A 12,500-nucleotide genomic window follows, 5' to 3' on the forward strand; every position below is an offset into this window, starting at 1 on the left:
AAGGGCTGTCATGCAATTATTCAATTACTGCCTGCACCTGCCAAATGCTTCATCACTCTGGTCACATGGTTCACTTGAACAGGTATTTAAACCGGGACTGTTGCATTGTACTGCTCACTGGTTGCTAACTAGCTAGCTGACTGGCTGGCTGGCTGTAAGGCTGGCTGGCCGGCCTGCCCTGATCTGGCCTGGCCGGCCCGGCTAGCTGGTCACGTTGTAAGGGTAGCTGTATGCGTTTGCATACCCTTCATTGATGATACTAGACTGGTCCACCTGCCAGCACTGGACAAATTTGTCAGCTAGGCATTTACTTTACGTATATAATTTGGATGATGTGTATTGGACTCCAGTGAGTATAAGCAGTCCAATAACTTGTCTAATTGTAACTCTATAATTGGACCCACCTGAGTATAATCAGTCCAATCAGTTGTCTGATTGTAACTCCATAATTCGACTCATCTGAGTACCATCAGTCCAATCAGTTGTCTGATTGTAACTCTATACAGTGTCTAATGGCAATGTAACACTATTTGTTGTTACCAGGAAGTGAATAACTAACTCTGCTTGGAGTTATTTCAACTCACTGAGTATCAATAACCAACTCTGCTTGGAGTTACTGCAACTCTCTGAGTATTAACACTTTTGGGAGTGTTCTACTTACACTCCACAGATTGCGACAATATAAACACTTTAAAAGTGTTAATATTAACACTCTCATAGTTGATTCTAACTCTCTGGAATTTGCTGTGTACATGTCTGAGGACGTCTGTCTACCTTGGAGTCCTTGATATGCTGTGAGTGTGTGATGCTATCACAATGCCTCCAAGGTAGAAATATGTCCCCCTCTCTCTCACCTTGTCCGAATATCTCCCTCTGTTCATCAGTCTGCTGTGTCTGACTCTCTATCTCTCTCTCTCACACACCAGTATGTTTACTTGCTGACCAAGAGAACATATACGGTATGCAGGTGTACTGTATGCATGCATAAACACATACACGCACACGCACACGCACACGCACACGCACACGCACACACACACACACACACACAAACACAAGGCCAGGGCAGGATTAAGATGGCCTGGCACCCCTAGGCTACAGGTTGCTGTGCCGTCCCCCCCCCCCCCCAATTTCATAATTAAAAACTAGGAATTAAGGTTAACATGTCTGCCGACTGTGGGGACGGTATATTAACCAAAATTGTAATGGCTATGTCTTAATCTGTTTCTTAATGCCCTTGATAATGTCATAGCAATGTTGTTATGATGTAGTTGAGCATTTTCAGCAAATAGGGAATACTGTACGCTCATCGGCAACCCCATCTGCACTAAGAGACTACCAAGATTTAGAACTGTACTCAACATTCAATCAATCAATCAATCAATCAATATTGTCAATATTGCATCTCGTCACAACTCTGCAATTTTTTACTTTTGGCCAATTGGGGGGGGCCCTGGCAGGTGGGGGGGCCCTAGCTTGCAGCCATAGATAGCCTGTGCATTACAGTAATTCGGCCCTGCACATGGCACACACTTCTAGGAACCCCTGTTCCCATCCTGTCCCCATGGGTTGTCCTGGCATAGCTGTGCAGGGCAGAGAGCTGCTGCTTCTGCATCTGGGGCAACGGCGGGATGGCACTGCCGAATCGGTGATTGGATCCGAAATGCAGGGGCGAGAGGTTGCCCACGTTGTCGATAAACATGCAAATGGGCTAATCAAAAGCGAGGGGGGAAATGAACAGCACATTTCAAAACAAATCTACGGGATTTGCCCAGCTTGACTCTGACGTGACCCCACCCACCTTATGTGTGTGTGTGCTCGCTCGCTCACACACGCACGCACGCTCGCACGCATGCACGCACACGCACACGCGCACGCACGCACACGCACACACACACACACACACACGCACACACACGCACGCACACACACACACACACACGCACACACACACACACACACACGCACACACACGCACGCACACACACACACTTGTTAACTCTGACCTCTACTGGATCAAAGCCACTTGTATTAGACACAGGAAAAAAGGAAAAAAAGAAAGAGAAACACCCACACGTGCAAGGGCCACACATCTCATAGGCATCGACATCTCGCCGTCCAGCCCCCCTTGAAACAGATGTCAGACCTGTCCAGAGCAATAACGCTCAGGCGATAGCAGCATTAAGATGTACAGAGGCTTCCTTTGACATTCAATTTAATTAAAACAGATATAATGGGACTGGGGGAGGGAGACAAAAGATATGAAAGCTGCCAGAAACCAAGATGGGGAGAGAGAGAGAGAGAGAGAGAGAGAGAGAGAGAGAGAGAGAGAGAGAGAGAGAGAGAGAGAGAGAGAGAGAGAGAGAGAGAGAGAGAGAGAGAGAGAGAGAGAGAGAGAGAGAGAGAGAGAGAGAGAGAGATGCAATGAGGTATGGCGAAAGAGAGGGAGAGGAGGAGAGACAGACAGAGACAGAGACACAGAGACAGAAAGAGAGAGGGAGAGAGATGCAATGACAGACGGAGACAGAGACACAGAGAGAGAGAGAGAGAGAGAGACAGAGAGAGAGAGAGAGAGAGAGAGAGAGAGAGAGAGAAAGAAAGAGACAGAGAGACAGAGAGACAGAGAGACAGAGCGACAGAGATACCGAGACAGAGATACCGAGATACAGAGATACCGAGACAGAGAGACACGAGAGAGAGAGATGTGTTGGGATAAGAAGTGAGAGAAGGGAGTTGGTTACCAGCAGTAGTTACAGTACATTGGCTTTTGTACCTTTTACTCGCAATCAATACATCAATACTCTTACTGGATTACGATAAATACTTTGACAGAGAGAGTTCATCTACGACTGCCTGCCTAGCTTCTCTCTTCACGGTGATGATGAGGAGCTGAACTCCGGAGGGCTCTGGCCCAAAATTTAAACTCCGTTTTCCTCCCAAGGTACCGTCTGAGGTGACGACGAGTAAAGCCAAAACAAGATTGGACAAGGTGTTAGCATTTAAGGCCTGAGTGATTCCATAACCGGTTTCGGCAGAGCTGCTGACAGGGAGAGGGGGACTAAGAGGTCAGGTGTCCCGGGCCCAGGCACAGAGGGACAGCCCAGAATGGGCTCCTCATTACATTGCATGCCCTGGGTGGGGGTGGGGCCCTTGGAATGACTTTGTCCTGGGCCTGGCCAAATCCGTCAACGGCCCTGGTTGTGGCAGATTGCACTCTGTTCAGAATAATGCATATTTATGCCCCTCATTTAGGATGTGGGAGTTGTTCTGTACAAAATATATATAAAAATAAATGTGAAAAAAGCTCCTTTTTCCGTTGGGAAAGATGCCCATGTTTTAATAATGCGTCTCCAATAGGCAGACAGACAGAGAGACAGGAGGAGACCTTCAGTCAGTTATGTGGGCAGAATGAGAATAAATATATACCATGTCTGCAGACGGCCAGGCACAGGAAGAACACTCACCACCACACACACACACACACAACACACAACACACACACACAAGCGTATGCACGCCCATATTCACACACAGACGGACGCTCATGGACATACATGCTTTGCGTACAAACATTGCGTGCACCCACATACACTGCACAGGCAGATACTTCATGCAGACTCTACAAGGAGAAATTCAAGTAGTTGTAGTTGTCAGCAAGAGTGCTTTAAAGGATAGTTCCGGCGTAAAATGAAAGTTTCACCATCGCTTTCCCATGCCACATAATGTATCTAATGATGAGCCATTCCGGGCAATGCCGCGCCGTTATGGAGTTAGCTAATTTTAAGCTTTTTGGTGAAAAACGCAGCCAACGCATCACGGCGGGGCCAATTATAAACCTATTCTTTTCTGATGTTTCCCCGCTATAAACAACTTCAAAAACGCTACACACTTCATCACAAAGGTCTCGTCAATCAAACCGAGGCACAGAGAATGTCATCGGACCACACAATTTTTCACTGGCCAGTGTTTTCAGAGGTGTCTCACTGTTGCAACTCTCTGACCCGGATGCCAGGGCGCGCGAGGTCAGAAGGACCATTACGCAACGGAGGAGGGCTGGAGGAATTTATAAAGTCGTACTAGAAGTACTCTTACAGATGTAAGTACACCACCAGTGGTGTGTTATTACAAAGCTGAATCCATGTTATATTATACCGTGTTGCAATTACTTTGTAAGAGTAGTCTGCCTACCTGTACTCTCCATGCAACTCTTCAAATCTGCTGCCTGCACACACGGTAGTAGCGATCCCTCCGGGTTTTTACGCCAGTTTCGTCCACTTCTAATGCTATTAGCCATTCCCGTAATATGGCTGGTTTAGACAGTGGCAGTCGGTGAAAACGGTCGGGGTTCCAGCTTTTCATTTTACGGTCGTAGCCGGTGCGAACCGCGGACCATGTTTAGCCTACCTAGCCACCTGATTGAGTAGCCTGCATCCGGGTCAGAGAGTTGCAACAGTGAGACACCTCTGAAACCACTGGCCAGTGAAAGATTGTGTGGTCCGATGACATTCTCTGTGCCTCGGTTTGATTGACGAGACCTTTGTGATGAAGTGTGTAGCGTTTTTGAAGTTGTTTATAGCGGGGAAACATCAGAAAAGAATAGGTTTATAATTGGCCCCGCCGTGATGCGTTGGCTGCGTTTTTCACCAAAAAGCTTAAAATAAGCTAACTCCATAACGGCGCGGCATTGCCCGGAATGGCTCATCATTAGATACATTATGTGGCATGGGAAAGCGATGGTGAAACTTTCATTTTACGCCGGAACTATCCTTTAAAGGGAGTTTTAAAGTGGTGGTGCATTTTTTTCTTGATTTTTATTTCTTGAAAACGTTACATCTGCTGCACTCCACTCATTTGTCTGTCTGCAGTAAAAGTTGAGAAAGCCTCATTTAGGCAGCCCAAAAGTGGGGATGCCAATACACCACTGTACCCCCCTTTCCAGCACCTATGGTTGTCAGCTGTACTTGTGTTGACAAGGTTATCAGGCCTATACCTTTCTCACAAATCTTAGAACTTCAATACATTTAGAATATAAGAAAAAAAACATAGAATATAAGCAAAAAACATGACTTCCTCCCTGTAAAAATCTGTCATGGGCTGATTCCCAACGACCAACCCCCATCCCCCGCCAACTCCTTCTTTTAAAGAAGACATCCACAGCAACATACAAAAAAACCCACTCCGCTTTGACACGCGGCGCGCACCGCCCGGCAATAAATAATATTTACTTAATGTGCGCCACCTCCTCGTCATCCGTGCCCATTTCCCAAAAGCGTAATCGCATTATCCACACGCCGGAGCGGAGCGGCGCGCCAGGGAGACAGTAAGCAGACACTCACACACAGACACACAGACACACAGACACAGACGGACGGACCCACTGCAGGCAATTACTAAAGCGTTACATGGCAGATTAGCTGCTCTCTCCGTGTCACAGATGACGACGCCATTATCAAACTTCCCTATCACGGCATTAAACAGAGTTGCTTAGTGCCAATGGAATCAATCAGGACCAAGGATAACACATTTAAGAGGGGAGGGAGGTTGGTTGTAGATTGATTGGATAAAAAGCAATTCAGAGATGCATTATTAATAAACAGACATGTCTCCACAGTCTCTCTCTCTCTCTCTCTCTCCCTCTCTCTCTCTCTCTCTCTCTCTCTCTCTCTCTCTCTCTCTCTCTCTCTCTCTCTCTGTTTGTGCGTGTGTGTGTGTGTGTGTGTGTGTGTGTGTGTGTGTGTGTGTGTGTGTGTGTGTGTGTGTGTGTGTGTGTGTGTGTGTGTGTGTGTGTCTATGTGTGTGCGCGCGTGTATGCGTGTTGCATGTGCACTAGATTCTGAGAGGCAGTTCATGAGACACAGTTTGCTGAAGGCTGGTTCTTTTCCTTCACGTCATCCTTCTTCCTCTACCACCGAGTACATCTGTTTTCTTCGGGCTAGAGTTGTATTTAAATAGGTCATGGGATACAGTATATAAGAAAAACAGAGAGAGAGATAGAAGGTCAGAAAAACTCACATGCAATGCGCACATATGCCTTTTGGCTCTTCTGGGTGCCCGTAGTGCTCCAGGCTACACACTGGCACCAGTAGTCGTCCAATCCAAACACCTTCTCCACCTGCTGCCGCGTGATGTCAATCATCACCTCCATGATGGGCAGCCCTGCGAGACACACAGACGGGGGCAGAAACACAACGTCAGGGTGGTACAGTACATACAAATGCAGTATTTGAGTCAGTGATGTTTCAGAAGCAGCACACGTCAGGATGGCGCAACGACAGCCAGAACGACTATTGTATGGATTTTGTTTGTTTGTTTGTTTTTAGTGGACTGTCTAAGAATTATATTCATTGCAGCATATCAACCATCAGTTAATAATTCATTTACGGACATTGAATGCAGTTGCGCTACTTGACGTTTGAGCCCAAAAAACACATACAGTAGAAGACACACGGCACATATAAAGAGTTACACAACTGGGGGAGACAAAGATGCAGGCTGAAACACTAAGTCAGGGTGGTACATAAATACACACATACGCACAACACATTTAAAACAGAGCAGTTGCACAGGGTAGGACGGAACAAAATCCCAACTCTCAGTCAAAGTCAGGACGCTGTATGTGTAGTGCAAATACACACAACATGCTGTATATAACACACAGCAGATACAGAAGTAGCAAAGTTCAAAATCCAAACACACATACTGTGCACACACATGCATGTTCTTTCTCCGTCAAGGGAACATCAATCCAGGCTGGTACATATAGACGTACACACTCATACAATGCATGTAATACACAGCAGTTGCAAAAGTATTACAGACTAAATCCCAACACACAAATGCAGCTGCTGGTCACGAAAAAAAACTTTCACGCAGCACTGAAGTGGTCGCTACGGTCCATTGGCTGACAGTTCCTGCCCCACTATGTGTCATCCTGAGAGACAGAGATGGATGCAGGAGCACAAAGTCGCGGTGGTGCACCGCACAACATGGGTGCAAAGTGTATAGACATACATATAGAGCACACAGTGCATATAAAATGAAGCACAAAAGTTGCAAAACTATACATACAGAGCAAAGTCCCCAAACACATACACAACTTTCACACCAAACAATCTCAGAAGTAGCAAACTAGAACTGCAAACAAAATGGCAACACACATTCCCTCTCTCTCCCTCTCTCCCTCTCTCTCTCTCTCTCTCTCTCTCTCTCTCTCTCTCTCTCTTTCTCTCTCACTCATTCTCTCTCTCTCACACACACACACACACACACACACACACACACATACACACACACACACACACACACACACACACACACACACACACACACACACACACACACACACACACACACACACACACACACACACACACACACACACACACACACAGAGAGTTGCACAAACCCACACACAAAGTGCATTTTTAGTTGGTGACTCAGAAGGTTATTTGTTGTCTGCTCTTAATGCCACCTTAGGTGAGCAGAAAACACTGGCATTGTCCTCGCCACCATTCAGGAGAAAAAAAATCAAGTGCACACGAACAATGCCAACCAGCATTTTTTTCCACAAGGCTGTTTGTTCGGTCTGTACTAGCTAAATAAATAAAAGCGCCTAAATATTTCAGCAAGCTTTCAAGAGATATTTTCTCGTTATGAGGCATTTCAATCCACCAAGCACCAAGGGAAAGGTCTTAAAAACTGTGCACGGCGGCGAGAAAGCACTTTTATTGATGCCTTCGCAACATCAATAGCCACAGCAACCTCGGACACTGGCTTAGGTAGGCCTTTGAGAGACTTGTTTATTAATCTATATGTTTACTCGCAAAGTTATTTATTAATTATCAACACGTTACTTATTTATTTATTTTATCACTGGGTTGGCAGTCGTGTTATAAGGGCTTAATGAGCTGATTGAGTGATGGATGGCCTGGCACGGAGAGAACTTCACAGAAAATAACTGACGCTGACAAATGTGCGCTTTCAGCAGCTTTTGTTACCCTACAAAAAACACGGAGTCATGTAAAAAAAAGCACCACCCTTGGATCGTTCTTCCTTCCTGCGGGAGGACACTAAAGATACGACTTCATTTCATCAACTCCATCAAACCTTTAATTTCACCTTTAAAGCCTTGTCTTGTTGTTCCTCCAGGCCAGTGTCTCATCAAGTAACCCAAAAACACCTACAATACTAGACCAGCCAAGATCCCTCCCTTTATCTAACTCTTTTTCTCCATCTCTCTCTCTCTCTCTCTCTCTCTCTCTCTCTCTCTCTCTCTCTCTCTCAGCTGTCTATCTGCTTCTCTCCTGCATGTCCAACTCCCACCCCTCCACCCCCTCTCTTTTTTTACAACCTCCTATATATTTGCCCTTTACACCCTGTCCTCTGTTTTCATTCTCTTTCTCTCTCTCTCTCTTTCTCTCTCTCTTTCCCTCTCCTGCACATACATTTTTTAGTCTGCTTTGTTCTCCTAAGAGGGTTTCCTGCCAGAGGTGAGCAGCAGCTTCCATAAGATGGAGCCGGAGCCTACTGTACTGAAGGCAGTGTTGCCAGATTTGTCTGATCAAAACCCACCCAAAAAATTTACTCAAAAAACGCCAAAATGCACTAAATTCCGCCCAATTTCAACAAATTGCATTGGTTTCTATAGGCACAAAACTGCTTGAAAAACCGCCAAATGGCCAATTTTTCCCGGTTTTACCCACAGACAGCCATCCCAAGTAGCCCAATTGCAACACTAGGTTCTCAGTTCATGCCACTGCACTATGCCATATTATATTGTATTGGGCAGGCAGAACACATATGTGTACGTAGCATACACACTGGGAAATATTCCTCCGTCCACACTCTCCGGCCAAATCAACACAACCATAACAAGTTCAAGAGTGCAATGAATGCATTGGACCCTCACAAGTGAGAAACACAAAGGCATTTGATTGCGGCTTATTTATTGCAATTTACATTTACTTGCCTTCCTCTGTACATGTAGGTGGATAGCATTTTGTTTTTCCTGTTTTGTTCTCCTAAGAGCGCTTGTGTCAGAGGTGAGATGCAGTGAGTCAGTGCCTTCACTTCTTGGGTCAGGCTTCACTGTGCCATGCCATATGCACAGCACATATGTGCGAAGAAACACTCCACCTCCACACTCCTCGCCGGCCAAACCAACATAACCATAATAAGTTCAAGTGTGCAAATCATGCTTGGGAACCTTGAGAGTTAGAAACTCTCAGCCATTTAATTGCATTTTATTGTTTCTTTATAGCCTACATTTACTCGATTCCCTCTGTAAACTTAGGTGGACTGTGCACTCTCTACTTTGTTCTCACTTTGGTTCACCTGGCTCTTGGTTCATGATACTGTACATTAGTGGTGTGGATCGGCACTGCCCTCACAATCCGATTCGATCAAGATTCGGGAGGTAGTAGATCCGATTCGATTCGATTCTATTAGATCCAATCCGATTCGATTCAATTCTACAATGCATTGCAATGCATTACATTTCTACTGAACGCAAAGCAAATGTTCAGCCATGATGAGGAAATACAAGTAGTCAGATACTGAGCAACAGTTTATTGGCTGTTTTCTGTATCAGTCTGTATCAGTCTTGCAATGTTTTGAAGTGTTTTTATTTAATTTAACATTCATTTGCTCCCGAAATATCCATGGAAGTAATTGAAACTTAAAAAAATTGCCGGATTGATTCTGGAACTTGCCGGATCTGGATCTGGATCGTCCATGCCCCGGATCGATTCGGATCGCCGAATCGATCATTGTTGACACCACTACTGTACGATGCCATATGCTGCTAGGCAGGCAGGCGGAACACACTGCATGCACCTGTGCAAACCCTCCCCCGTCTACACTCTCCAGCCAAACCAACATAATTGTGACAAGTTCAAGAGTGAAATGAATGCATGGGAACATGGGAGCAGTGGCTTGGTTTCTCAGTTCATATCGGTTCATCTCGGTGCCATATGCTATTGGGCAGCCAGAGCGCAACATACCGTGCTACACACAAGAGGAAACAGTCCTCTAAACTCGCCAGCCAAACCAACACAACCAAATCAACTTCATGGGTGCAATGAATGCATATGCGCCAGCCAAACCAACACAACCAAATCAACTTCATGGGTGCAATGAATGCATATGAACCTCGAGAATCAGAAAAACAAAGGTAATTGTAGCCTATGCTGTTACTTTTTGTATTTACCTGCTTGTCTTCCCCTGTAAATATAGGTGGAGATTTAATCTTGTCCTCCTATGACGTATTATGTCAGAGGTGAGTAGCAGTGTCCATAAGATGGACGTCAGTGCCTTGGCTTCTCGGTTCATGGTACTGAGCCATATGCTATTAGGCAGGCAGAGCACAGCGTACCGTACACAAGAGGAAACACTTCTTCATACTCGCCGGCCAAACCAACACAACCAAATCAAGTTCGAAGGTACAATGAATGCAGGGGAACCTCAAGAGAGAGAAAAAATCAAAGGCATTTAACTGTAGCCTATGTTACTACTTTCTATATTTACGTACCTGCCTTCCCACTATTCTCCTCGCTTTGCGAGGAGGGTGTCTGTCGAAGGTGAGCAGCAGTTTCCTTTGCTTGGACGTCAGTGCCTTTGCTTCTCGGTTCATGCTACTGGGCCATATGCTATTGGGCAGGCAGAGCGCAGCATACAGTACACACACACGAGGACACACTTCTCCACACTCACCAGTCAAAACAGCACAACAATAACAAGTTCAAGGGTGCAATGAATGCATGGGAACCTCAAGAATTAGAAAAAATTCAAAGGCATTTAAATGTAGCCTAGGTTATTGTGAAGAGAGTGTCTGTCGAAGGTGAGCAGCAGTTTCTATCAGATGGACGTCAGTTTTGTTTGCTTCTCGGTTCCTGCTACTGTGCCATATGCTATTGGGCAGGCAGAGCACAGCATACTGTAGTACACACGAGAGGAAACCCTCCTCCCTCCCTCCCTCCTCCGCACTCCTGGCTGCATGTGCTGTCCAAACCAACATAACCAGTAATGTAATTACCCGGCTCCCAGGCCTGTAACGACCACTCTCCTAATGAGCTCCCCCCTCTCACCGCCGACTATGTCAACACACACAAAATTACTCACTACTCCCTCCTCCTCGGCCTGTGCATTGCAAGCTCTCGGCAGTGTGTGTGTGTGTGTGTGTGTGTACTTGTATACGTGTGTGTATGTGTGAATGTGTGTGTGTGTGTGTGTGTGTGTGTGTGTGTGTGTGTGTGTGTGTGTGTGTGTGTGTGTGTGTGTGTGTGTGTGTGTGTGTGTGTGTGTGTGTGTGTGTGTGTGTGTGTGTGTGTGTCTAATGTGTGTACAGCAGCAAGAGTGCAGTGCGTAATTAAAAATAAGGTGCACCTGGCTGTGCCTGGCCTGAATAAAGGATGGACCTTTTCAGAAGAAATGACAGAAATTACTAAGTAGCTTGGGGTTGGTGGGGCCCGCACCCAGCGCTGTCTGTCAGAAACGAGAAGGCGGCACATCAATCAGCGCTGAAGAAGGAGTCCAGATAAGGACCAAAACAGGGGTGTCGAGCAACCTTTCCCACCCCCCCATCACCATCACCATCACCACCTCACGCTCAGGGAAGCCGACAGGCGGTGGAGACAAAAGGGTCAGTCGTCCAGGGCCTGGGGAGATGGAGGGTGGGAAAGAATTGGGTCCTCATTACATTGTATGTATTCAGAGCGGCGGCGTTTCGGATTATTTTGTCCTGGGCCTGGCAAAAGGTGTAAGTGGCCCTGCTTACACTCACCACTATCAGGGAAGCTGACGGTGGGGGACAAATGGGTCTGTTGTCCCGGGCCCAGGGACAGAGGGGGCCCAGAATTGGCCCCATGGTCCGCATTGGGTTTAGGGCTCCTTCAGATGAATTTGTCCTGGGCCCAGCCAAAGCTGTCAGCGGCTCTGACCACCACCACAAGCCCTTTCCAGCTACTTTACTCCATCTACAACCACCTCCCCACCCCTCCATCTCTCCCATCATTCCCCCCAGCCTTGTTACCGTCTCAGTATCTGGGTAGAGGAAACATGTCATTGGCTGCCTGCCGATTGAAATCAGTCCTACAGCGTGACTCCAGGCGTCAACATGGATGTAAGTGATCCTCGCTCTCCTGTCGTTTCCATGCCCCCACGGTGAGGAAATGCAGCATATTTAAATAACAAAGAAGAAGATAGGTGGTGTGGGGGGGGAGTGGCTAAATGGAGCATTTCTTGAAATGTGTTCAAGTAGTGCAATTAATACATGGGAACTTGGAGCATTACAAACACATAACCGGTTATTTATTCCTTTTTTGCTTTTCCATATTTACTTGCTGATATCTGTAAATGTAGGTGGACACTATTTTTTTAAATAATGAAAAAACACCAGCTTTAGAGAGAGTGATAATTGATTTGCGGAATTGTGTACTGGACTGTTAACAGACTCTAGGTTATAAAGAAAGGCAGTGGTGTGTTTAAAATCCATTCCGGTGCAT

General features: G+C 46.2%; 1 protein-coding gene across 1 annotated transcript in view; it reads right to left on the minus strand.

Annotated features, from left to right (window-relative positions):
• Positions 1-12,500, minus strand: part of unc5a (unc-5 netrin receptor A) — a 302,233-nt gene that overhangs the window by 150,907 nt on the left and 138,826 nt on the right. The window contains exon 3 of the mRNA XM_063189423.1: positions 6,013-6,156. Coding sequence (XP_063045493.1) covers positions 6,013-6,156 — 144 coding nt within the window. The remainder of the gene's footprint in view (positions 1-6,012; positions 6,157-12,500) is intronic.

This window comes from Engraulis encrasicolus, chromosome 23 (genome assembly GCF_034702125.1).
Source record: "Engraulis encrasicolus isolate BLACKSEA-1 chromosome 23, IST_EnEncr_1.0, whole genome shotgun sequence".
NCBI classification, from domain to species: Eukaryota; Metazoa; Chordata; class Actinopteri; order Clupeiformes; family Engraulidae; genus Engraulis; species Engraulis encrasicolus.